Source organism: Rosa rugosa, chromosome 6 (assembly GCF_958449725.1).
Source record: "Rosa rugosa chromosome 6, drRosRugo1.1, whole genome shotgun sequence".
Classification (NCBI taxonomy): Eukaryota; Viridiplantae; Streptophyta; class Magnoliopsida; order Rosales; family Rosaceae; genus Rosa; species Rosa rugosa.
Window position 1 is genome coordinate 24,018,280 of NC_084825.1, and position 27,983 is coordinate 24,046,262.

The 27,983-nt window shown below is 38.1% G+C and overlaps 1 protein-coding gene and 1 long non-coding RNA gene across 3 annotated transcripts in view; both read left to right on the forward strand.

The window, feature by feature from the left end:
• The first annotated feature begins 900 nt into the window (after positions 1–900).
• Positions 901–1,989, forward strand: LOC133718232 (uncharacterized). 2 transcript variants are annotated; one of them, XR_009850167.1, is made up of 3 exons: positions 901–929; positions 1,024–1,088; positions 1,199–1,989. It is a non-coding gene; the product is annotated as an uncharacterized LOC133718232 (long non-coding RNA). The 2 variants fall into 2 exon arrangements; XR_009850168.1 differs by having other exon boundaries at positions 1,027–1,088.
• A 13,105-nt stretch (positions 1,990–15,094) lies between these two features.
• The window catches only part of LOC133716435 (uncharacterized), a 49,567-nt gene continuing 36,678 nt past the window's right edge, over positions 15,095–27,983 (forward strand). Inside the window, exons 1-2 of the mRNA XM_062143147.1 lie at positions 15,095–15,258; positions 15,342–15,673. Coding sequence (XP_061999131.1) covers positions 15,215–15,258; positions 15,342–15,673 — 376 coding nt within the window. The 5' untranslated portion in view covers positions 15,095–15,214. The remainder of the gene's footprint in view (positions 15,259–15,341; positions 15,674–27,983) is intronic.

Genomic DNA, 27,983 nt, shown 5'->3' on the forward strand with positions numbered 1-27,983 from the left:
TTGAGTCAAAAAATGGTAAATCTTTATTGTCAGTGCTTTGAATTTTGTCAATCCCAAATCTTCAGGAAACTCGAAAAATGGTAAATCTTTATTGTCAGTGCTTTGAATTTTGAGTCTAAAATGATCTGAGAAAAGGGAATGTAGAAAGATGTTGATTCTGTTTGGTACCATTATATGGTTCATTTGAAGAACATAACAGGGGATTATTACAAAGAGTGATTAGTTAACTCTGTGTGTATGTTGTCTAAATTATAAGGACTCTCAACACCTGTTAATTAAACTTTAAAAGGGTTCATTTTCAAGACCATGTCACTTTGGCCCATGTGTCTTTTGCATCCCACCACAAGCCACCCACTATTTGTTCACACACATTTATACTATTTCAGTTGAAGATTTCTTCTACTACACTAATACTGTGATTGCTCTCTCTTTTTCATATTCCTTCCGTATCTCAATTGCCAACACATTTTTCCTTGTACTTTTAGATTCAGTATATATAGCTTGCTAGCTCAGCTAGAGAGAAACATTAAGTCTTAGTTCCTAAGTTGACAACTTCACTACACACACAAACTGATCAACTATACACAGAAGAAGTGATCAAGAAGTAGACTGCAGTAGTAGTAATGGCAGATTGGGGACCGGTGGTGATAGCGTTGGTGTTGTTTGTGCTGTTAAGTCCAGGGCTACTGTTTCAGCTGCTGGGGAAGAGCAGAGTGGTGGAGTTTGCAAACATGCAAACCAGCGGACTATAGTTGTATTATATGCTCTTAAGAACCTGTTCCTCTGTTTCTAGTGACAAATATGTCCAATTTTGTTTCCACTGCCACTTATTTACTTCTTTCTTTTTATTTAGATGACTATGGTAGTAATCTAATTTTGTAGGTAGAATCCATCTCCCTTGGATGCACACAATGCATCCGTAATGAGAAGTAAGAAATCTATACTTGCTTTTGTTTATTCTTGAATCTTTTTGACATATTACTTAAGGAGCTGAAACTCTTGCCTTTTCTCTACTTGATGAAGCAGCTAAAGTAAGGCGGATTTATGATATTGCAAATGTTTCGTCCTCCATGAATCTTATTGAAAAGGTAAAACTTGTAGAACTTGTGATAGAGAAATATTAGAATTCATAATCTCTTAAACAGCTAGTATAATGTACTGCCAAGCCAAACTGTGCCCCTTGTTCAAAAATATGTAGACCCACGCAGTAGATACAAGGAAGCCTGCATATAAATGGTTGGGATTGAGAGGAAAAGATGCTACGAGTTCAGCTTCAGACGAGTCTAGAAAAAGAGCCTTTGGAATAGATATCACAAACGTTGTAAGAGGGGCAAAGTAGAATCTTCTACTGCTGGGAGATTGGAAGCTCAGAAACAAAAGCAACATGAGAGTATAGTACGGCAACGTGAGAGCATAGTACGTAAGGTTGATAGGAACAATTCAGAGGACTCGAAAGAAAATACAAAGAGCTACCAGTTTGGCACTTTTGCCCCAGTTACTATTGCCAGAGCTGGGAATTTCAACATGAAGAAGGTTGACTGGGACAATTTTTCCTCTACGTACTTACCGTCCCTAGTATCAGAATCAAGGTATCATCATCTTATGCTTCAGCCTGATGTGCAGGTATATGATAAGACATACAAGGCTTATATATATGGACGCAAGAAAAAGTGAAACTATTACTAAGCTACCTTGGTTTGTAGATTACTTGATTAATTGAAGAGCAATGCTCTCTTCAGTACTTGCCTTACAATTTCAGACATTCTTTCTTGTTCAGTGTAGATTATTTCTTTAGAAAAAGGGTTCTCAATTTAGTCACTGTGTTAGTGTTCTGAATTTAATGATGTTCTATTATTGTTCTGTATCTCTATTTAACTAGTTGGTGGTTGGTTACTTGATACATAAATAACAATATTACCAGTCTTTGCTTGTGCTTACTACTATTGTGAATATGCCTTTTAAGCTGGCCTTCTAATTAGTTGTCATTAACACACAGGTTTCACCAAGTTATAAAGGAATTACTTCCAACTGTCTCTTACTCAAGGTGAGTCTATAGTTATAAGTTTTATGATCTTGTTTAATTGGAGCAAATTTATATTGATATATTTTCTTGCTAAATTGAAATTGTGCTGCATAACCTCTAAGATGTAGAATATACTTATTTAAGAGTTCAAGCAGTACCATTGTCAGGCATTGCATACTTGAAAGTTAAAATTGGTGTCAAACAATTATTTATGTGAGTCGGTAATCATTTTCTTGTACTATGAAACAATGGCTAAACCTCCAGCTAGAAAAATTAAGTTCCATCTAATTGATATATACATATTATGCAGGAGCATTAGAATGGGGCTGCTCCAGCTAGAAGTGTTCTGGCGTGGATCCTAATATAAATTTGAACGTGTCTTTATATGTGCAGGTCTTTCAACCTGTCTTTTGGTGAGGAATGTTACAAGCAAGGAGGATGGTAGTTATTACCACACATATGGTTCAGAAGTTTTGGTCACTAGCTTTGTGTATGTATAACTCTTTAAGTTCAACAAGAAGCTTAGTAGTTTTAGGTATTTTGATGCTTATAATTTTGCAAAACCTTTGGATGGTGTTACAATTGTGATTGTTGGTTTGTAATTGAAATGAGTTCATATTGGTATCTTACCAATTTTCAATTTATAAAGGACATGATGTATATACGCGTATTTCAAATCAGTATTAAACTACAAAAACGATGTCATTAAAGAGATGATACATCAGATTGGAAACAAAAATCGATGTCTCTTTATTCAGTGCACATTGAATTATTAAGTAAGAAACGATGTAACACAATCCAATGGACATCGACTTAATAAGTAAGAAACGATGTAAAACAATCCAATGGACATCGATTTATTAAATGAAAAACGATGTCTAGTATAAGTATGAACATCGGTGCCAACCTCAAAAACTGATGTTTAATAGAAAAATAGACATCGCTTCATAAAAGGAAACGATGTTTAATAGATTAATGAACATCGGTCGCGTAATACAAAAGAATGTAGATTCAATCTTAAATAGTGTGATATATGTCAAGTACCCGTAAAACTTATAAACAGCAGGCAAACTTCAAAAACACCGATGTGTAAGAGAATGTAACACATCGTTTCTAGAATGAGTAACGATGTTAAAATGAATACTACTGCTGTTGGACCTATATTTCGTTAAGCATTAAATGCATAAATATGAAGGTTTAACAATATCTAAAAACACCAATTTGTGATCATAATAGCAGTTTAACATCGATTATGGAACATAATCCGATGTTTATTATTATATGGGACATCGGTTTTTAACCGATGTCTATTTTTTTCCGATCTTTTACATCACCCACTAACACATGTGCAAAAAAAAAATTTTACATCGGTTTCTGGCCGATGTATATGAGAAAAATTCTAGTAGTGTAACTTGTGGGATTGTGGCTTTGACTGAGAAGTGGATGCCAGTTGGGTTGGCATTGGAGTGACTGGAGATCTTGACTGAGAAGGTTGTGCTGGAGTGACTGGAAATTCTTCATTGAATTGGGAGATAATTCTTTCAATTTTGAAATTATCCCACCATTTGACTAGGAAGTGTCTGGAGACTACATGATCTTTGACTTCGTAATGCCATTTAAAGATCCAGGGGAGCTTGTATTTGGCCATAAAATGTAATGCGACTGGAAAATTCAGGTCATAATTTGTGAAATTCATGACTGTTGAGAAACAGGTGACTGCATTCTTGATTTCTTGTGGGAGGATATCGAAGGGGCAACCATGAGCCCTCCACCATCCAAGGAACCACATTGGAAATTGTCTGTTGAATTTGAAATCGAAATTTAAGAACCATGAATGACTGGAATCATCAGTTTGATGAAGGAAGATGGTATTCCATGCTTCTTCATAATCATAATAATTGAATGAGAGATCTCCGCATTTGTGGTAGGTGAAAGGAGGATCACCCCATTGAGAAAGAGAAATGATGCGAACTATGTAGAGAGAATGGTACAGGATTTTGGTTGGGTCTTTTTTGTCAGGAATAGGTTTAATGGTGATTGACTTAGTTTCAAAAAGAATATCTCTATAAAACTTTAATGACTTGCTAGGGTGACTAGGTAAAAAATGAAAACCAGGAGGGTAATAAGATTTGACTAAAGACATTGGATTTTTTAGATGACTCATGGTTGGTTCAACATAAAAAAGATGGTGAACAGTTCGCTGAATGTAAGGAGAGGTTTTTTTGTAATTTGTTTGTGAGTCAGATTTGAATGGGTCATATTGGTTGACTAGAGCTGACTGGTAATTGGGACGATTAGTACCAAGGGTGCTACCAATGGTATTGAATCTATTACTGGGTGGTAATGGTAGGGGTGGATGTCCAGCATAAGGAACTAAACTGGAAGATGACTCTTGTTTGACTGGTGTTGATGATTCTGGTTTGACTGTGTTTTTGGGAGCAGTTGGGCAAAAAGGGTCTTCATTTACTGGATTTGAGGGATTTCTCCCAGAGGATGATCGGGTCTTCATGTTTTGGAACCCTGTAGAAATTCTCGGGTTAGAAAGTCTGGAATGTGATTGTCACTGCCTTTAATGAATGCAATTTCAAAATCAAAAATACTTAAAATTGCCTGCCATCTGGCAAAGATCTGTTTACTAGCAATATTTTGAACATCTTTTTCTAGGACATCCTTTGCACTTTTGCAATCGACTCGAACTAAAATTTTTTGATTTAATAAATCATCTTGAAATTTACTAATACATAAAACAATAGATAAAATTTCTTTTTTAATAGTACTGTAATTGCTTTGTGATTGATTCCAGACTCCGGAATAATATCTAACGATTTGCTCAGGATGAGTAGGAGAGATCTGTTGTTTTAAGACACCTCCATAACCAACTTCAGAAGCATCAGTTTCGACAATTTTGAAGGAATTGGCGAGGGGAATGCCAAGACATGGAAGGGTTTTGACATAACTCTTGATTTCTTTAACTAAATAAGTATGAACTGGTGACCAAGGAGGGGGATTAGCTTGTAATCTATCAAATAAAGGTTTGCATTTCTTCCTTAGATTTTGGTAGAAGTCTGCCACATAATTTAATGATCCTAAGAACCTTTGCAATTGATTTTTGTCTAGGATGACATCAGGGAATTTGTCAGCAAACTGGATTACTCGATCTATTGGACTAATTTGGAGATGATGGATATTGAATCCTAAGAATCTAATATTAGTTTGAAAGAGTTTAATTTTTGAAGCAGAGACTACGAGACCATTGTTTTTTATGATGGTGAAGAATTGGTGCAAATGTTTCCAATGTTGATCGATTGATTGTGAGAAGATAAGGACATCATCAATATAGACTATGGAAAAATGACTATATGGGTTGAAAATGTCATTCATAATATTTTGGAATTCACTGGGGGCATTTTTAAGACCGAATGGCATGACATTCCATTCATAATGACCGAAAGGGGTGACAAAAGCAGTTTTGTATTTGTCTTCCTCACTAATTTGTATTTGCCAGAAACCAGATTTCATATCAAATTTGGAGAAAATGACAGCATTATTTAATCTGTTAATGAGATCTCGTTTATTGGGGATAGGATATCGAATCCACTCTAGAACTGTATTGAGAGGTTTATAATTGATGACTAAGCGTGGAGTTCCTCTTTCTAATTCGGCACTTTTCTGCACATAGAAGGCAGGACATGACCACGGGGATTTACTTTGTCTGATGATTCTTTTGTGAAGTAAATCTTTAATTTCCTTTTTGCAGAATTCCATGACTTCTTGATTCATTTGAATTGGACGGGCTTTGGTAGGAATATTTTTCTCATGGAATCCTTTAATGTAAGGGAGAGTGACAATATGTTTTTTTCTATGCCAAAAGGCAGTAGGAATATCCGAACATAATTCGTTAATAATTTTTTCTTCGAATGTTTTGACTTTTTGTTGGAGAAAAGGTTCTTGGAGTTGAGTATCGATTCGTTTAAAATTGATTTCTTCTTTAAGAAATGTGATCTGCTTATATTTTGCCTGAATACAATTTAGTGTTTTTGAGATAGAATTTTCTTGGAAAGCCTTTAGGGTGTGTATTTCGGGATTGGATAGAAAGGTAAATTTTACTGGTTCACCAAATGGATAGGTGGTAACCCCATCATATTCTGTGGTAAAAGGATAAATTATAGTAATGAAAGGAAGTCCTAAAATTACTTTGTCGGTTAAGTTTTTGACTAAAACAAATGGTGTTTTGAAGCATACATTATTTTGACAAACATGAGCTTTAGGGATTTCATATTTTATATCCATCTTGGTTCCGTTAGCTGATCTTAATGACTCTTTTGTTTTTTCAAAGTATTTAGAAGGTATTAAGCCTTCTTGGATACAGTTGAGATCTGCACCAGAATCAATAAGCGCTGTTGTTACTAACTGGAAATCATTAATTTTAATATATATATATATATATATATATATATATTATATACGTAAAATATATATGTGTAGGTGGATTTGTGTGATAAAACAATAATTGTGGGTGCGTTCATTTTATTGTTTTGGGGTGTGACTTTTCGTGAAATAATATTTTGTGAAATGATTGATTTCCATTGTTTTGAAAAGTGTTGTGTATTGTGGACCATTTTTAGTTCGCTGGTGGCTTATTTAAGTGTGGGTCTTGTACCGGGAGTAATTGATAGAGATCAATTACGGGGAATCTTTTATTTTAGATTCGTGTAACATTTTGGGTCCAGTGCGACTCCTTTGAATGTTTTGGTATTTATACCGTGGATCCAAAGACTTATGAGTTGAGGATCGTGGATCACGAAATGTGAATCAGCGGTTGGGAAAATCGGGACTTCACGCCTTTGGCCGGGTTAGTGGATACAATCAGTTAGAGCTCTAGTCTGTCCGCCGTGATTTTGTGTGGGTTTATCCCATGATTTGTGTGAGTTGTTTCTTGATTGAAACGTGTGGGTTTATCCTGTGATTTGTGGGAGTTGTTTCTTGATTGAAACGTGTGGGTTTATCCTGTGATTTGTGTGAGTTGTTTCTTGATTGAAACGTATGGGTTTATTCCATGATTTGCGTTAGTTGTTTCCTTGATTGAAACGGGTGGGTTTATTCCGTGATTTGCGTGAGTTGTTTTGAGTTACTCATATGAACTTTCACAAGTTTACCGGGTTTATTGTGTGGCAACCCGGTGCACTCTTCTATGGTGTAGGGGTTAATCCTGCAGGTCAGGGTAATCGCGGCTGAAAACTGAGGTAGCGAGCTAGCAGCTTTACGGTAGGAAGCCAATTTTGTGACTTTACCGTTATTACGACTTCCGTTTGTAGTTAGCTCTGAGGAGCATTTACTTATTATTTTGTTGTGACAATTTAATTCGTTACCCGTGTAATATATAACTCTGCGGAGCGAGGATATATTGACTTTGTGGGTTCAGGGCATCAGTATGTACTTGGTTTAAAAGGAAAAAGTTTTCCAGGTATTTTGCATTGATGGCTGAATCATCACGCATGTATAATTATGGGATTATATATATATATATATATATATATATATATATATATATATATATATATATATATATATATTTATGTGAAAAATCGGGGCGTGAGAGTTATGGAGGTGACCTGCATTGCCTCCTATGTCAACACTCATATGAAAACAACACACATGTTCTTTGGAAGTGCCCTTTAGCTTCATCAATACTTTCTTCGCCAATTTTTAATCTTGAGCATAGTTTGTTGCCTAATCTCAATTTTAAAGAGTGGATGTTAGAAAGGGCGTTGCATATGAAGAATGAAGTCTTTGAGCAACTGCTAATGGTTCTGTGAGCATTATGGAAAAACAGAAATACTAATCTTTCGCAGAACAAAAAGCAAACTGCATAGCAGATTTTAGCCAGTTCTATGGCGTGGCTGGAAGAGTTTCACAAAGCCAGGAACATTGAGCGGTGTCCCAAGCAAAGAACTTGGGCAGTGTGGAAACTGGACGAGCATGGTTGCTAGAAATTTAATGTTTACGGGAGTTTTCTGCCTAATAGCTGCAAAGGTGGTCTCGGTGGTATACTGCGTGATGATAGGGGACAATTCAAAGCTGCTTTTGCTGTCCCAATATCCAATATGTCAACTCCAAAACAGGTAGAGTTGGAGGCCATAAGGCAGGGTGTGCAACTGCTCCAAGATTTGGGTGCCAGTAACGTTGTAGTTGAAACAGACTGTCTACAAGGAAAGCATGATATTTCTAATCCCCGACATGAGGCTTTGGCTAGCTGAAGGTAATCATGTGGATGACATCAAACTTGTTTTGGAAATTTACATAATGTCAACATAAGCCACACCTCCAGAACTTGTAATGGAGTGGCACATAGATTAGCAAGCATTGCCTATGAGGCTAGCTCTAGTTTGTTTTGGTTTAATGAGGTACTAGATTGTACACTGGATGCCTATAACTATGATTGTAATCCACCCAATTAAGGATTTTTTCCTAATGAAATTTCATTAACTCAAAAAAAAAAAAAAAAATCATGTGAGAGCGTTTAGGAAAATTTAACCATGTTGAGAGGAATTGACTTAATATAATAAATAGGATTAATTTCAGTTTACCACCCTGAGGTTTGGGAATGTCATCATGTCACCCCCTCGACTCTCAATTTTGAATTTTTACCCCTCAAACTTTCCAATTTCAGTCAGTCATGTCCAATTTCTCAGATTCCGTCCAAATTGGATGTTAATTCTGACGATCTAACCCACTTTGAAGCCTTTTATGGTCATTTCAATACAAAAAAAAAAAAACTCATATGTGTCCTTAAAAGGCTTCAAAGTGGGTTAGATCGTCAGAATTAACGTCCAATTTGGACGGAATCTGAGAAATTGGACATGACTGACTGAAATTGAAAAGTTTGGGAGGGTAAAAATTCAAAATTGAGAGTCGAGGGGGTGTCATTGGGTGTCATCATGACACCCCCAAACCTCAGGGGGGTAAACTGAAATTAATCATAATAAATATAAGTTTTTAAAAGACACTTATAAACAATTTTTTAAACAAAACACAATATTAATCAATTCGCACGTACTATTTAGGCAGCCAATCTTAGTAACTGGTAGCAATTGACCAAATAAGGGCTTGGTCATGGGGAAAATTAAAATATTGTACACGTGGTGTTCCGGGTTGATATTATTGGCTCATAATTTGTGTTTATTTCTAATTGGTCTCTTAATTTAATTTATTTTTATCCCCCCTACGAAGTCCCCACCAAATTCGAGTGATATTGTTGGCTCATATGGACCATAGAATAATTACTTTTGTCGTGGATTGTATCCATAATAGGAGCACTAAAGATAACGAACCAAAGAAAGAAAAAGGAAATTAAGAGTTTTTGTCCATTTACCCTAATTCTAGGGATTTTTTTTTTCTCACTTACCTCATTAAGTTTTTTTAATTCCCCCTTACCCATAAAGGCTCTAATTCCCTAATACCCAATTAAGTTTTATTTATTTATTTTTGAGACTATTTACCCTCACCTCTTTGTTACATAGAGAGAGAGAGAGAGAGAGAGAGAGAGAGAGAGAGAGAGAGAGAGAGAGAGAGAGAGAGACAGAGAGAGAGAGAGAGAATGGAAGAGAGAATCCATAAGAGACTTCGCCGAAGTCCGGTCATCGGCCGCCACCCATCAGACTTCTTTGAAAACCTCGCCGGAGATCCTTAAAGAGGTCGTCCGAAAGGTTTATTGCCCCCAAACAGACATGTATTGCCCCTTAATAGACCTATAGGGCAATAGAGGTTTATGAAACCTCGCCGTAATTCCCCAAAGAGGTTGTCAGAGATCTCATATAGGGCCGAAGAGATTTATTGCCCCCCCCCCCAATAGACCTGTATTGTCCTCCAGTAGACCTGTATTGCCCCCCAATGGACCTTTCGGTCATCGGAATGAGAATTAATCTCACTAAAATTAGACCAATAAAATTTTGATTAAGCAAAAAAATGAAGAGATTACATCAACTCAAAATATTTGTTGCCCGCCAATAAACTTTGAAAGTACAGATCATTCTTAAACTTTTTATTTTTTTCCATTTCTTAGAGAAAAATTTTCTTTCCTAAACTACTATTCTTCTTTATAAGGACATCTTCTAGCTATTTTAATAAAAAGTTAAAAATTTGACTAGTTTGAGATAGTTTAGAGCATTTTTAGCAATGCTAGCCATTTTTATGTCAAATTTTAGCCAAAGTAGCTAAAAAGTCAGTTTAGCTAGCTACTTTAGAAATACGTTTGCATCAGCGCTCTCTATTTTAGCTAGTTTTGAATTTATATTATTTTTTAAAATGAAGATTATATAGTTTTAAACGTGTTTATAAATTACATAAATAACTTAAAAGGAATGTTTTAAATTATAGAAATCTTCATATCGCTCTCTATATTTAGGAGCGAGATAGCTAAAAGTTATAATAAATAGCCACTTAGAGCATCTTTAGCAGACTCTCTATTTTGGCTCAATCCTTAGCTATTTTAGAGAGCGTGTTTAATTAGTTTTTTTATCTACTTTAGCAACTGCACCAGACTCCTAAGTGGCTCTCCATTACAACTTTTAGCCATCTCGCTCCTAAATATAGAGAGCAAGATGAGGCTCTCTATAATTTAAAACATTCATTTTGAGTTATTTTATATAATTTATAAATACATTTAAACCATTTAATCTTCATTTAAACAATATATATAAATTTAAAATTAGCTAAAATTGAGAGCATTGATATAGACGTATATCTAAACTGGCTAGTTAAAATGACTTTTTAGCTACTTTGGCTATAATTTTTGACTAAAAATGGCTAGCATTGCTAAAGATGCTCTTAAAAGTTTGGTGTAGCTGCTAAAATAGATAAAAAGCTAAACATGCGCTCCAGTAGAATAGCTATATGAAAGTCAAATTTGGCTTTTACTAAAATCTCTAGCTAAATTTAGCTAGAGAGGAGAGAGAAAATAACAAAAAGCTAAACACTCCAAGTTTTTTTTTTTTTTTTTTTTTTTGAGTAAAGGGATGTGTAGCTGCCCTTAAGCCTTGATTCATTAAACTATTGAATACAAGGAGGGGATATTGAGCCTAGACCATGATTACAATAAGCAACTAGAGTACGTCCCGAAATAATATCAGGAATCTCTACAAAATACATGTATTCTAGCAAGCACCAACTAGCAAAGGGTGCTCTATTTGCTTTAACATAGCAGTGACCTAATAAAAAGATAACTCGATATGTAACCCGATTACAATATAGCATAATTACGAATTGCACAGCTTTCCTACTATGTTCCAACGACACTTAGCTTCACCTTACCACTAGGAGGTAGCGACCATTTGACAAAGCAAGGAGCTCGCCGCTTACCTAGGGCAGACAAGGCACTTTGGGTGCACACATAAGCAAACAACCCGACTAACCCTATGCAACACAGATAGGGACTTATTGCTCACAAAAAGCGCAAAAAAACTAAAAAACATAAAATAGTAAAAACAATAAAGAAAAAAACAGCTTGGGCAGAGCCCACGAAGTGAGCTCAAACCCAATCTACTGCTCAGAAAGGGCCCACAGGTAGCTCCCAAGCCCAATTGACCAAACCCAAAAGGCATCCAATCCTCCTGGCCCAAATCAGCAGCTGTTACACCCCGTTACCAAAACCACCTCTCCACCGCCGGCGTCGGGCCACCAACACCCCTCCGTCGCCGTCCGAAAATCGGTGGGCTATGTCAGGAATCTCAGTCCACCCAACACCAACCATGACATGGAAATTCTGCAACCGGATTCAGATCAAACATCCGAGCACTAGCCAACCCCACAAGCCATCGATCCTTACTAGCCTTCGCTCTGATCCAACCGCCAATCGGATTCGGCCCGTCTATCGCTGATAGCCACCTGACACCGCTCCAACCCTGCAAAATCCCATCCTTTCTCCAATCCCAACCCACATCCATGAGTCAACCACACTCTTCGACCAAGATAGACGAATCAAAGTACCTTTCGATCTAATCCTTCGAGCCTGAGGCACCTTTCTAACACAAACCACCCGTCCGGCCACATCCATCATGCGCTGGTTAGGCCAGAGGTTATTGCCAGCGCCGAGGCGTAGCCGGACAGGCAATCGCACAACAAGTGGCGTCCTCTCAGGTTTTTTCTAGAGAGAGAGATTTTTTAAGTTTCTTTATTATTAGGTATTCGACTATTCATATAGTATTGTGCAAGAACCCAAATTCATTTTTTTTAGTTTAACTAACACTGGTGGAGCAAAATCTATAAATTTACTAACTAAATTTAACATTTAAATAATTTAACTAAAAAAATATCTTTTATGTCTACGTTAGGTGACCTTGGCCTTGTTAGTGCATACAGGTTCGTTCAACCTGCCAGAAAAATCTCACACAACAACAACACGGTTTCTTCTTCAAGTCGGTCCTATAGAATAGCTTCCCCTATCTTTGCTCTCTCGCTGTAAACAAGAATTCAGAACTTATACTTCACTGAGTTTGGGTAAATCTCAATTCACCTCATGACCTCAGTCTCTGTAAAATGAAAATTGCCCAATCTGGATAAACCTCAATCTTAGATGTGTGATGCCCCGGAAATTCGTTATTATTTTCCAAGGATTTTCCGGAATCTAATTTGTGATTATTGGACGGTTTCATGGCTCGTGGACGGGGCGGAAGTGTTTCGGACGAATTTTTATTCGAAAAGTGTGGATTTAGGGGGGCGCAAAGGTTGACTTTTGATAAGTTGGGATTCTCCGAAAACTTCCTTCATGAAAGTTGTAGAGCGCGTTGATACGAGTTCGTGGACATGTGGAACGCGAGAATCGGAGTTTGTATGAGAAAGTTATGGCCATTGGAAGGAATTTCCATTTTGGTATAAATAGAAGTTTCCCAAGTTGGAAACTTACTATTTTCATTATTTCCATTTCCGGAAAACTCATTTTCTCTCTATTTTCTCTCTCGGTCGACTCCTTCAGAAACAAAATTTTCCGTCTGACCCGACCCGAACCCGGTGACCCGACCCGGCTTTTCCGGCGAACTGCGGCAGTCTCTGCGACGAAACTTTCCAAATAGGATCGCCTCCTCCGTCTGGTCGTCCCTGTGGTGTTCTCTAGCGGCGATATCCACCATGCACGGCGCAGCAAGGCGGTGCAGATTGGTGTTTTCGGACCCGACCGGAAAACGCAGTTCCTGCGACGGCACGGCTTCAAGTTTCCTTCTTTGGCTTCGTGGGGGTCGTCTGAGTCGATCTATGGTGTTTGTTTGGATCGATTTGCGTGGAAATCGGTTCAACTCAGATTGAGCAAAAATCCAAAGCTTGTGAGGTAGTTTTCGACCCTTTGTGCTTGTTTTCTGACTTCGAGCTAGTTATGAGAATTCACAAGTATGCTTAGATGAAGCTTTTTGATGTTGGAAGTTTTGTGAAATATTGAGTTTTGGCCGGCGGCGGTGCGCCACTGCCTGTGGCGGCGTTCTGGCAGTGTTCCGGCCATGTCTGGGATTGTTTCTGGTATTATATGTCTTCTACTCGTCGATACGAGCGTTTTGATATATAATACGCATATTTTGGAGTTCGTATGAAATTGTTATGATTTTTACGGTTTCATACCGGTTGATTTATTTGATCCGTGAGGATTCGAGCGTCCGATCGACTTGTGGTTCGGACATATCGATCGTATAAGTATTCCGGAGACATTGGGTGGTCTCGGATGTGGTTTCGCCTTAATTGGCGTCACTTTGGGAATTTTGGTTCGATTTAGGGTTTCGAACGTTATTCTTTGTGATTCGTTAATTGAATCAGAACTGTAATTCCTTAGGTACGCGACGAGGTATTCTTTGGACAGCTAATCTGGGTGGTTTGGCTGCTTTGTTCTGTATTGAAGACGCAGCGGGAGTTTCAAGGTGAGTAAATCTCGCGATATGTGTTATGAGCCTAGTTACCATATTGTCTTGGAGTTATGAGATTAACTGTGACTATAGATGGTATTAGTGGCACTTCTGAGTGGATGACTATGTGTGTATATATATATATTATGGGGTATATATATATACATATGTATTCATGTATTAGTGGCTTCGTGGTGAATCTTTGTGATGATTGTCATGTAAGGCTTGTGTAGGAGTATCTGTGTGATGAGTTGGATGATTTCTACCTGGATGATGACTGATGAAATTGTGTATTGAGTTGTGATTGTAGGATATCATGTGTTGAGATACCATGGGTCTAGTATGACCGTCTTAAATGAGACTTAAGATATGGTAGCTTGTGTAGGAATATCTGTGTGATGAATCGATGACATCAATATGATGAATCTTTGTGATGATTGTAATGTAAAGCTTGTGTAGGAATATCTGTGTGATGAATTGATGACATCAATATGATGAATCTTTGTGATGATTGTAATGTAAAGCTTGTGTAGAAATATCTGTGTAGCTTGTGTAGGAATATTTGTGTGATGATTGCTATCTGTGTGATGACTAGCAATGAAATCTAGGTGATGATCGCTATCTATGTGATGACCAGCGATATCTGTGTGATGAATATGTGTGAGGATCGCTATCTGTGTGATGACTGGCGATATCTGTGTGATGATTAGTTGGATGATCGCTATCAGTGTGATGATCAGTAGGATGATGGCTATCTGTGTGATGATCGGTGAAATCTGTGTGATGATCAGTGGGATGACAGCTCGGTAGCGGAGCTGAATTGTTATTAAGTTAACAATAATCGAGAAGACTGCTGTGATGGTCGGGGCTACCTACAGATGTCAGAGTGTGGGATTTCGATGACTACTTTGACTCGAATTGCTTGACTTAATGTGACCTCCTGAACTAAATTATATGCAGCCGGTGCCACCACTCCTGCAATATTCCAGCCACCTCCTTATTCTTTAATTGCTGATGAAGTTACGTAAGCCAAAGTTTTTCCTCCTTATTCTTTAATTGCTGATGAAGTTACGTAAGCCAAAGTTTTTCTTATTATAATGCCAAGTCTTTCTTTAAATTATTTTCTGGTCAGAAGTCTTTCTTCAATTAATCTTTTGATCAGAAATTTTTCCATAATTTCCTGGTGTTATAACATTTCTTTTCCTATATATATCAGAAGCTTGATCAACTATCTTACTATAAATTAGCTAGAGATCTCCATTAAGTCATTGCATTATTTGATATTGTGCACATTGGCGTAGTGTTCTTTACAATGCTTAAGCTTTCTGAAGATATCACTACAGGCCGGTTCAATATGTGAGTTAGTATATATTGTTGTTTGCTTATATTCCCGTTATATGATCAGTCCTTAAGCTTAATGAGATCTGGTTAATTGACAGATTGAGCACGGCGGCAGGAAGCTCAGGAACAGTATCTCCTTGTGCATTTGTTCCCGAAGTTCTCAATAGATTCAACTACGAGGATTGGAGTCTTCGAGTCGAAACCTATTTGTTGGCTGAAGATTTATGGGATGTAGTGGAAGCGAGCAACGAACCTACCAATGATGAAAGGGAATATATGATTTGGAGGAAGAAAAATGCGAAGGCTTTGCTTGCAATTCAGATTTCTTGCGGGTCAGACACTTTCTCTTTGATTAGGAACACCAGAACGGCCAAAGTTGCCTGGGATGCTTTGGCAGCGAAGTTCAAGCCACCACCAGTCAACCTTCCGGGTATATTCCCTCTTCACTTTTATTTTATTTTTCCCACCTGATATTTTAATTGTTTGGGCTGTCAATATTTGGGTTTCATGTTTCTTTTTTATTTTCTAAGCTATTCATTTCATAAGAATTAAGAAAATATAAAGTTATTAAAGCTAATATAACAAAATGTAGAGCAACTAGTTCATTAGTCGAAATATTACACCAAATTATCATATTTGAAAGAAAGGTATATAATAAAAATATATAATAAAGGTATTCAGAAGGGAAACAAAAAAAAATAAAAATAAAAGGGTGGTTCTAGTTGGAGGTCCAAATAGTTGGACCTCCAAATTTGATATTTGGACCTCCAACTTTTTTCAATTATTAATAGACTTTGTCAAGTTAAATGAAAAGACAAATAAGGACAAAGTGAAAAAAATGAAAAAAAAAAAATTACTCTTACCTCCCCAAATATAACATTCAATTAAATTATTTTTTTCTTTTTCCGGAATTTTCTTATATTGCCATATAGTTTTATAATTTACCTAAAAAAATTAAGTAAAAATAATAATTTCTATACATGACCCATCATTTAATACAAAAGTAAATTCAAAACAATCTGATTTGGAATTTTCTTAAACTAAATTAATTGAATATTATAATATAGTTATTACTCAATTTTCCAACCCAAAACCCTTGAAATCCTTCTTTTAGCAAATTCAAAAGGATTCTAGCAACATATCAAGCTCAAGAACCAACCCTTTGATTAATTTTGGTGGAGGAGAGACATACTCATAAGAGAGCAATATCATGTGATTTTGATTTATTCTTCTTCTCGTGATTGAAGATAGAGATAAAAAGTAGAGTAACAGATTATTGTATCTCATGTTCAAGGGTGCTTCCGGTAAAAATAAGGAGGTCTACTTAGCTTTTCAAGTATTCTAAAAAGTAAATTAGAGGTGTACTAAGTATAGGAGGTCCAAATAGCAAATTTGGAGGTCCAACTAGAACCACCCAAAATAAAAACTTACTATAATAAAGGTATTCAGAAAGAAACAAAAATAAAAACTTACTCTAATACAAAGATATATAAAAAAAAAATTTATAACGTTTTCATATATTAAGAGAGTAAATTTTAGAACTAATTTAAGGGGTTGGATGTATTATATCAATATGAATTTTTTTTTTAAAGAAATTTTCTATCCATTAGAGAAAACAATTTCAAAGGCAAAAAATTCTCAATATGAGAAAAGCAAACACAAAAACTGAAAAAACAAAAGTTTTATGACAGAGAGTTATGAAAGAAAAAGGACAAGAAATTTTTTTTTTTTAGGGAAAAGATGAACTCATTATGTTGACCAATCAATGCCTTAATGGGTAGAGTGGGAAGCAATAAAGCTTCTAATATGTGGAGGCCGGGACACACACACTCCAAGATAAGTTGAAAGAAGAATGTAGAGCCAGTTTTGCTTAAGGGAAATTTTTAACAACAGTACACGACAAATAGGTGACTCCGAACTTCGGTACATTAAGTTTCAAAACAATCATTTCGGTACATGAACTTGAAATCTTGACCCAAAATATATACATGCCGTTACGTTCTCAGTTAGTCTAATGTAATTATGTATTTTGCCCTCTCTCTCTCTCTCACTGAAACAAACTAGCTAGCAGCCTAGCACTTTTCATCCTCCCAACCTAGCATCGACCCATTGGCCGGCGACACCAAGCAGCACCGCCGCTGTTCTGCCCTGCCTGGGTCCCGATCCATAGTGCACTTCATCCCAAACGCCTCCCTTCTCCCACACCACGGGTCTCAACACTCCACCCACAAATCCACCATGGTCAACACCAGACCTCAAGCCATAAGCCAAATTGTCGCCAACCACCAACCAATCGATCCATTAATCTCGTCCCCTCTCCCCCTAACGGCGACATGTTCCTGCCCAAACCCGAGGATGATTCGGTCCCTCTCCGATCTAAAACCCATTCTCTTAAAAAAAAAAAAAAGTTTCCTACGGCAGCTCCGAGAAAGTGTTGAACTCCTCATCAAGTTCATCCGGGTCGACCGTATCCGCCTGGGAGAGCCAGAGGTCCATTCCAGCCGGTATCTTGGGCCTAAACCGATAGTACCAAGCCCCAATTAGAAACACATACAGAAACCCAGTCGGGATTATCAAATCCGGGTACCAAACCAGAACCAAATACAACGTGTGCACCAAAACCGTCGTCACCGAGTTCCTCCACCTCCGTATATCATCCAACCACGCTAGCATCGCCACGATCCGAAACCAATTCGCTTTGCTCTTCCTCATGCTCCACGTGTGTGAGTCAGCATCCAACATGTACTGCACCACCTCCGACCCTAGAGGCGGCTCGGAGCGTGCGAGCCATGCGGCCACCATGGTCAGGTTTGCTGTGCTTGAATGGGGGGGGGGGGGGAGAGAGAGAGAGTTTGCTGGGCTTGAACGGGACGAAAGAGAGAGAACAATACTCTTTTTTTATTTAAATTTCTCTCTCTTCATTAATTATTAATATTAATAATCAATTAATACTAAATTAAGAAGTGACTGATTTACCCCTTAAAGTTTGACGGAAATCACATTGACTAACGGAGAATGTAACGGCGTGTATATATTTTGGGTCGAGATTTCAAGTTCATGTACCGAAATGATTGTTTTGAAACTTAATGTACCGATGTTCGGAGTCACTCATTTGTCGTGTACTGTTGTTAAAAATTTCCCTTTGCTAAATTGTAGGTAGCTGTATTGGCCTCACAGTTAACATGCCTTAAATAAGAGCCAACTAGCACCTCTAGAGAGGAGTTGATATCCTAAATAACATGACCCAAGGTGAGGTTTCTTCACCCCCAGACTCAACAGAAGAAACTAAATGCTAACAATCTGTCTAAAAAATAATCGGAGAAAGCTGATACTGAACTGCTAGGGAGCAAGCAGCCCTGCAAGCCATGGCTTCTATAGCTTCAGGAGAAGCAACAAAATTAACCTTGATGCATGTACCGCCAAAAACATCACCCAATGCATCACATATAGTCACTCCTATCCCACCAGATTTAGACACCAAATCAAAAGCACCATTACAATTGGTCTTAAGCCAGCCAGAAGAAGGCACGGACCAACCTGGCATAATCCTCCCAGAAGTATTCTGAGTAGTAACCAAATGAGACTGGAACAACATAAAGGAGGACCTGATTTGAAACTGCAAGTGGGTCAAACAAACAAATTGATTTGACCACACTCTTAGGTTACGCTCCTTCCATACAAACCATCCAACCAACAGCAAAAGGGCCCATTCTTTTTAGAGTGAACTTTAAAACAATATGTCAACCAAGTAATAATTGACGTACCTTCACTGCAATCAATCTGTAAGGCGCCATGCAACTCAGGGAAAAAGGAAAGCAAATCCTTTACAAACTAACAATCCCTCTTAATGTGATTAATAGATTCATCCTGATCATTGCAAAACCAACATCCATCCTTGACTAAGACTAGTCTAGTGCGTAGCTTAGCAGCTGTGCAGAGGATAGAAGAGCAAACTTTCCACCAATGAACTTTAACCTTACCCTAGGAATTTGAGCAAACCAAATCTGCTTCCAAAAAGAAGAAACATTACCCGGATCAAAAGTAGCTGCCCTACTATCATGAAGCTCGCTGATAGACAAAGCATAAGCGCTTTTAGTAGAAAACCTTCCCCTCTTATCATAATGCCAAATAAGACGATCAGGAACATCACGCAGACTAAGAGATATAAAAAGAATCAAATCAACATCCTCAGTTGCAAAATACTTATTAACAAGAGCCTGACTCCAAGTAAACCTTGGAAGTAACAAATCTGAGACCCTCTTTGGGCTGGGCCATCCACACGACGAATAATAGGAAGAAAAGTAAAGGGTCTTGGAATCCATGGATCATCCCAAATCCTTACTAACTGCCCGTTCCCTACTGCCAATGGACACCCCTCCTCAAAATATGTTTTGTTGCATGTATACCCCTCCAGCATGTAGAGGTAATGAAGAAAGCTCACTAGACCAGAAGTCACCATTAGGGAAGTACCTAGCCTGATATAGTCGAGCCAAAAGAGAACCCAGATTACGAATTAACCTCTAACCCTCCTTTAACAAAAGAGCCAAATTATGTGCATGCAAATCTCGAAATTCCATTCCACCAGCCTCTTTGGGTTGGCATAACCAGTCCCAAGACAACCAACAAATTTTCCGATTCTCACCCTTACTGCCCCCACCAGAACTTAGCACACTTCTGATGCAGTGAATCACAAAAATACTTAGGTAATAAGAAGCAACTCATAGTATATGAAGGAAAGGATTGAGCAACTACCCTTATAAGAAGATCCTTCCCTGCATTGCTCAAAAGTTTGCCTTGCCAACCCTCAAGCTTCTTTTTCAAACTCTCCTGTATGTAAGCAAAAGTCTCAGTCTTATTTCTCCCCAAATAAGTAGGTAAACCCAGATATTTGTCAAGTTTGTTCACAATAACCACACCAAGTGAACCTGCAATCAGCTGCTGCAAAGAAGAGCACACCTTCTTACTAAAGACTATACTGCATTTAGAGAAACTAACTCTCTGGCCCGAAGCTAACTCATAATCCAACAACACATCCTGAACATGAGAACATTCCTCTACGTTAGCCTTACCAAACAAAAGGCTATCATCTGCAAATAAAAGGCAGTGGATAATAGGAGCCCCTGAACAAATTTTAACCCCTTGAAGCTGCCCTTTAGTAACCTTATGCTCCAATAGAGCTGAAAACACCGCGGCACAAAGCAAGAATAGATATGGTGATAAAGGGTCTCTAGACAAGAAATTCTTAAAATAAAAAAATTAAAAAACAAAATTGAAATAAAGAAAAATTTTGATAGAAAATCATCAAAGAAAAAGAAAATTGTAAGATAAAAAAAAAAAAAAAAAAAAAAAAGGGAGTCCTTGCATATAACTTAGTTCAGGGAATTACATTAAAACAATCAATAAAATCATAGCAATCCAAATCTCACGTATAAAATTAAAGAAAGAACATCAGCAACATTCCTCGAAAACTACGTACTTATGATGCAGTAACACCGTTACCACCATGCCCGCACGCATACCACAGACTACGTACTCATGATGCCGTAACTCAGTTACCACCATGACCGCACGCATACCACACACTACGTACTCATGATGCAGTAACCCAGTTACCACCATGACCGCACGCATACCACAAACTACGTACTCATGATGCCGTAACCCAGTTACCACCATGACCGCACGCATACCACATACTAGAGCTCCAACTGAATCGTAACCTGTCACCTCACCCGAGGTTCAGCCTTACGATGCCTTTACACCAACTGAATCGTAACCTGTCACCTCACCCGAGGTTCAGCCTTACGATAACAATTGCCTCAACTGAATCGTAACCTGTCACCTCACCCGAAGTTTAGCCTTACGATAACAATTGCCTCTGTCACGACTGTGACACCAGATCCGTAGATCAGAAAAACATTTACAAAGAATCCCACATGACTCAAAATGTTACCCCTACTCGATTACTCTTTCAACATGACAAATCAACAATCCCATGATATAACGTATTTCCACAAAGAGTAAACGCACAAAACCACATTCTGAATAATTCACAGTTCATACGCACATCACAATGTCACGCCATCCATATATATATTCCACGTAAATATATATATACGTAGTCATCCACTCAGGGATGCCACTAATACCAACTATAGTTTTATAAATTATACTTCTCGAAAATCATTTTATATCAAAACATTGTTTTAACCTACCCATGAACCGCTGTCGATCAAGTTCATATATTTTAAAACAAATAATTTGGTTCGAAAATGATTTAACAATTAAACAAGTAATTCCGAGTAATAATTAAATCCGTTCGTAAATGAACCACGTGAGATTTACTCACCTCCAAATCCTGCTGCGTCTTCACACAAAACCAAGACAAGCACAAAATCATCCATACTCCGCTCACACAATTTCGTCAATCACCTATTCACATCAAGGTCACACTCAATACAACACAAAGCACACAATTCACAACACAAAGCACACAATTCACAACACACAATTATACGACGATCCAACAGTCGGATCCTCATCTGAGACCATCCAACAATCTCGGAACACTTCTACGATCAATAAATCAAAACTACAAGTCGATCGAACGGCCGAATCCTCACGGATCGATAACCGAAACTATCGAAATCACAAAAACCCTAACATGCTCATACGATCTCCAAAAATTACGTATTGTATATCGAAATGCTCGTATCGACGAGTAGATCGAAATCAGGAACAGAAACCATCCCTGAGGTGGCCGGAAACGGCCAGAAAACACCACCACAGTGGCGGCACCGCCACCGGTCCAAAGTCAAAATTTGACAAAACTTCCAACACCAAAGTTCTTCATCTTAACTCTAATTGAAACTTTCATAACTAGCAGAAAGTCAGAATCAAAGCCATTTGGCCGGAAATTACCTTGCAAGTTTTGAAAACCTATGAACCCTAGATTCCCAATCTTCCAAATTCGACCTCCACAGGTTGAATTGTTGCAAGCCACCTTGGGAGAAGCATCTACGTCCTCTGGGTTCCAAAAGCCCTCAAGAAACACCGGCTATGGTGGCCGGAATCGGAAGTTTCGATCTGGGTTCGAAGCATCGCCGCCGCCAAACTTCCCGGCCTTGTAGCGCCGTCTACGGTACTTCCAACGACTAATCACCACCACAGACGTGTAGAGGGGACTGAGGAGAGCAGGATTCCCTTTGGAATCAAAGCAAAAGGTGGCCGGAGGAGGAAGAACGACGCCAGCGAAGGTGAGGGGGCGAATCAGGGTCAGGATCGAAGAGAGAGAAAAGTTTCCCAAAATGGAAACTCTAATTTTTCTGATATTTTTCCGGAAAAATCCCATATATACCAAAATGGAAACTTTTTCCGAAAGCGATAACTTCTTCATACGAACTCCGATTTCCACGTTCCGCATGTCCACGAACTCGTATCGACGCACTCTACGACTTTCGTGAAGGAAGTTCTCACATAATCTAAACGTATAAAAATTCAAACTTCGTAACCCCCTAAAACGTGCACTTCGAATAATTATTCCTCCGAAAATAATTCCACTCCACCCTCGAACCACAAAATCGTACAAACGAACACTTTATTAATCCCAGGAAACATTTAGGAATTAATAAAAAATTTCTGAGGTCTTACAACAAATAAGGCTAAAAGTTTTAGCATCTGTTGATTAGACTTGCAGAAGACCATGCAGTGAAGAGATAGGTTGGAGATGATGATCAAGATAGTCAGTTTTCAGAGTCAGTTGAAGGAAAACTGAAAATGTTTAAAATAAGAATGAGGGCAAATTAGGAAGTTTGATGAAAAAAAATTGAGAGAGAGGTTTAAAGAGCAAATTGGGAGGTCTGAATAACAGAGTTAAAGTTGAGTGACCAAAGTGATATATTTAAAAGGTGAGTGACCAAAGTGTCAAATAGGTAAAAGTTGAGTAACCATTTGTGATATTCTCCCTAAACGTTCTATACATTATGTTTCATTTGATCGGAGGCCTAGTGCGGCTGCACCTAGGACTACCTCAAGGCCGCCCCTGCCATCCATTCATTTATCTGTCTATCTATACTATAAAGCCAAGTGCTTAGATTTACTAAAATATAAATTAATTACCTAAAATACCCTTTAATATAAAATATAGGGTTTTTATCCATTTACACCATTTTTAGAGATTTTTTTTCCCACTTACCCTACTAAGTTTTTTTAATTCCCTCTTACCCAAAACACTCTAAGGAGGTCTTCCTTAATACCCCATTAAGATTTTTTTTTTGTTTTTTTTTTTTTTTAATACCATTTTACCCTCACATTTGTTACTTAGAGAGAGAGAATGGAAGAGAGAGAAACCATAGGGGACTTCGCCGGAGCCCGGTCACCGGCCGCCGGAATCCGGTCACCGGTTGCCAGAATCCGGCCAACTTTCGCCGGAATCCGGTCAACTTTCGCCGGAATCCGGTCACCGACCTCCGCCCACCGGAATTTGCTGAAAATCTCACCGGAAGGTTTTTTTGCCCCCAATAGATATCTATTGCCCCCCAATAGACCTTTATTGCCCCCTATTGCCCCCCAATAGACGCCTATTGCCCCGATAGTCTATTGCCCCCTAATAGACATCTATTGCCCTCCAATAGACGACTATCAACCATGTATTGCCTCCCAATAGACGACTATCAGCCATGTATTGCCCCCCAATAGACGACTATCAGTCATGTATTGCCCCCCAATAGACGTTTTGATTACCGAAATGGGAACTAATTTTCCTAAAATTACACAAATAAAACTTTGATTAAAGAAAAAAAAGAGGAGATTACGTCAATTCAAAACGTCTATTGCCCCCCAATAAACTTCCAAAACTTTTTTTTCCCCTTTCCTTCTGCCCCCCAAAAAAAATTGATTTGGGCACCCAGAGAAAAGCTCTCGGCACCTAATTATCGTTCTCCTCCGCCACCAACGCCGGAGAACCTTGGTCCAGCGCCGGAGAGTTGAGCACCGGAGGGGCTAGATCGAACGTCGGAGGGCCTGGGTAGAGCGCCGAACGCCGGAGGGGCTGGGTCCAGTGCGCCTTGGTCCAACGTCGAACGCCGGAGTGGCTGGGCTAACGCGAGAGGGCCTGGGTGGAGCGCTGGAGGGCCTGGAACGTTGCCGGAGGGTCTGGAACGTTACCGGAGCCGGCGGTCAGTCGGGGGGAGAGAGAGAGATCGGGATGAGAGAGAGAATATGAGTGGCAGTGTGTAATTCATTAATTAAGCTGAGGACAGAATAGTAATTTTCTTTTAAATGGGGTTAGTGGGAATAAAAATCTGTTGCTGAGGTAAGTGGGATAACTTTTGCTCATTTTGGTGCTATTGGTCAAGGACCCTAAAATATATTCATAATGTAGTCATCTAATAATTATTTAAGTAAAACAAGAAAAAACATAAAAAGATAAATACAAAAAAAAAGTGAGTGTCAAATGAAGGGTCTCATCAACCACTCGTGCTTCGACTGGTTGTTATAAAGTTGAGCCACAATAAAATAATTGGGTCCTTAACCAAAAGCCCCAAAATGAGCCAAAGTTATCCCACTTACCCCAGCAAGAGATTTTTATTCCCACTTACCCTATTTGAAGTAAAATGACTATTTTGCCCTTAAAGTAATTAATTAATTACATTTGCCACTCTCTCTTCACGATCTGCCCTCTCTCTCTCTCTCCACACGATCTGCTCTCTCTCTCTCTCTCACTTTCTCCGATCTGCTCTCTCTCCGATCTCTTTCTCTCTCGGCTCAGAAAGACGGCGCCGGAAGATTCATCGACGGTAGAAACAGAAACTCGGCGAGTTTGATGGTCCTCCGGAATTGTGAGCTCGGAGAGTTGTGGTTCGCCGTCTCCGATTCCAAGCATCGTCGCTAAGCGAAGAAGAACTCCCAAGCTCCGTCGATGATGCTCGGCCTCTGGAAGGACTTTCCGGCCAAGCTCCACCACAAGGTCTACAGATTCTCAATGTCGCCGGTAACCGCCTCTCCAGCGAAATCAAAACCGGAGCTCATCTCCGGCGAGATTTGGTGCTCGAGCTTGACCTCCGTTGCTCGACATAGGGCAGTGGCAGAGGAAAACGTTGATATGCTATACCGGTGGCAGAGGAAAGCCCATATATCCAACCTATTTGATAACAAAAACGAAACAAGAACGAATTGCCCGTTATCTTACAACGGTCAAAATTAGTTCTTGCTGGGTATGTGTCATCAGAGTTCGCCTCAATCCCAAAATTGGGATTCATTGCGATTATGGGCAAATGAAGCAATATTGCTCCATGTTTTGTGGTAAGAGAAGTTCGTTTGTGATTGCACACTAAAATTGCTTCCGTTGCGTATTATTGATGCAGTCAAGAATGGAATTTTGCTTCGTATTTAGAAAATTGCAGATGGTTCTGCATCAAAAATTGCATGAATTATCCTCCTTTAGTTATTTACGAAACTTGTTTTTATAAATTTTGTTGGATATTGTCTACGTATGTGAATCTATGTCTCGATGCAGGTCTATCAAGCAATTGTTGCTTATACAAATAACAACAACTTTATGTTTTTCTCGTTGTATTGATATTGCTGTTTATAATAAGTTGAAGAGCAAGGAAGATGGATATGTGGCTTTCTGGGAATACTATGGAAGATGGAGCCATAGCACTTTTTTTGCGGTAAAATGGGTCAAAAGCCCAAAATGAAAGAAAAAAGAAAAAAAGAAAAAAGTTCTATTGGGGCAATAGAGGTTTGTAAAAGGTCTATTGGGGGGCAGTAAACGTCTATTGGAGGGCAATAGACGTTTTGAATTGATGTAATCTCTTCGTTTTTTTTCTTTAATGGAAGTTTTATTTGTTTAATATAGAAAAATTAGTTCTCATTCCGGCGATCGAAAGTTGTATTGGAGGGCAATACAGGTGTATTGGGGGACAATAGACGTCACGTCTATTGGGGGCAATACATGACTAATAGACGTCTATTGGGGGGCAATAGACGTCTATTGGGGGCAATAGACTATTGGAGGCAATAGACATCTATTGGGGGCCAATATCCTCCAATAGACGTCTATTGGGGGGCAATAGGCATCGATTGGGGGCAATAGACATCTATTGGGGGCCAATATACATCTATTGGGGGCAATAGACCTCTATTGCCCCTCCATTGGGGAGCAATAGACGTTTATTGGGGTAATAAACATGTCCGGCAACCTATGACCGGAATCCGGCGGCCGGTGACCGGATTCCGGCGGCCGGTGACGGGCTCCGGCGAAGTCTCCTATGGTTTCTCTCTCTTCCATTTTCTCTCTCTCTCTCTAAGTAACAAAAGGGTGAGGGGTAAAATGGTATTAAAAAAAAAATCTTAATGGGGTATTAGGGAAGACTCCCTTAGAGTGTATTGGGTAAGAGAGAATTAAAAAAACTTAATGGGGTAAGTGGGAAAAAAATCCCTAGAAATGGGGTAAATGGACAAAAACCCAATATAATTTAGTTGTGACTTTAATCAAAGAGTCATGTTGAGTTTGGATTCTCCGTGTCCAAAGTAAAGTCCAATAGTCCAGAATCCAGATGCAGTCAGTCTATCATATACGTTTTCATAGTCCTTATAAAGGAAAGACTCACTCCACCAAACCAAATAGTTAATAACATTACATATTAATTTTCTGTAAAAAAAAAATGCAGTGGACTTTATAAGCCACCAAAAAATAACTGCTGCATATTTAGGTAGTGTCCAATAACATTTTCATGCCTATATTTTTTATTTTAGAAAATGAAAATATGATGAGAATGTGTTCAGCGACCTATTTTTCAAAATATGAAAATAAGAATATAAAATATTTTCAATTTTCACTCAGAGAAATTATTTGAAAACAACTATTTGACCTTTTCACTTTTCCTTCTCACAGGTTAGAGAATATGAAATTTGCACAACACTATTGAATCATTTTCAAATTGAGAAATAAAAATCTCATTTTCTCTTTTTTATTTTTTAAAATCACTTTGGAAAATCGTTTTTGATATCGTTTTCATGGATTTTTCTAAAGTTTTTCTATTGGGACCTCCATATTTTCTCGTGCTCTGTTCTTTTATTATTTATTTTTATCTTATATGCCGATTCACAAACTTATCTGGTTAGTTTACATAAGGGCTCTCTATTCCCCGTTTCAGACCTTTGTCTATTTTTTTCTCTCTTGCATCATAGTTTTATTTTTATATAATTCACCAAGTAATTTTGAATGCATTTTGTCTTGATTTTTTCTTTTTCAAAAGCTTTTATAAACAAAGAAAATGAGAAATATGAAATGAGAACTAAAATGGAAATGAATAATTAAAGTACTGTAAATGTGTTTCCATTATTATTAATCTTTGCAGAGGAAAAAAATATTTTCCTTATTAGTTTGTTGTCTTTAACAATCTTTTTGTATAAGAATATGAGAGTTTCTATTGGGACCTCCAAATTTGCTCACTTAACCTCACTCTATTATGAATTATTAAATGATACTAGTCTGCAATCACATGCTCTGCATGTGTAAGAAAAATTTTAATTGTAAAAAAAAAAAAAAAGTTATCTGCAAAAGAAAATAGATTCAATGGGTAGTTATTGCAGAGAGAAAATAGTGGGAGAGAAGGTTGTGGGATAATTTCTTTTCAATTTTCTTAATAAAATCTATTTTATAATTATCCTATTTACCCTTGTGATTTAATTTATTGTCAAAGTTTTTTAATCCTTCATAGTTAAATCTGTCA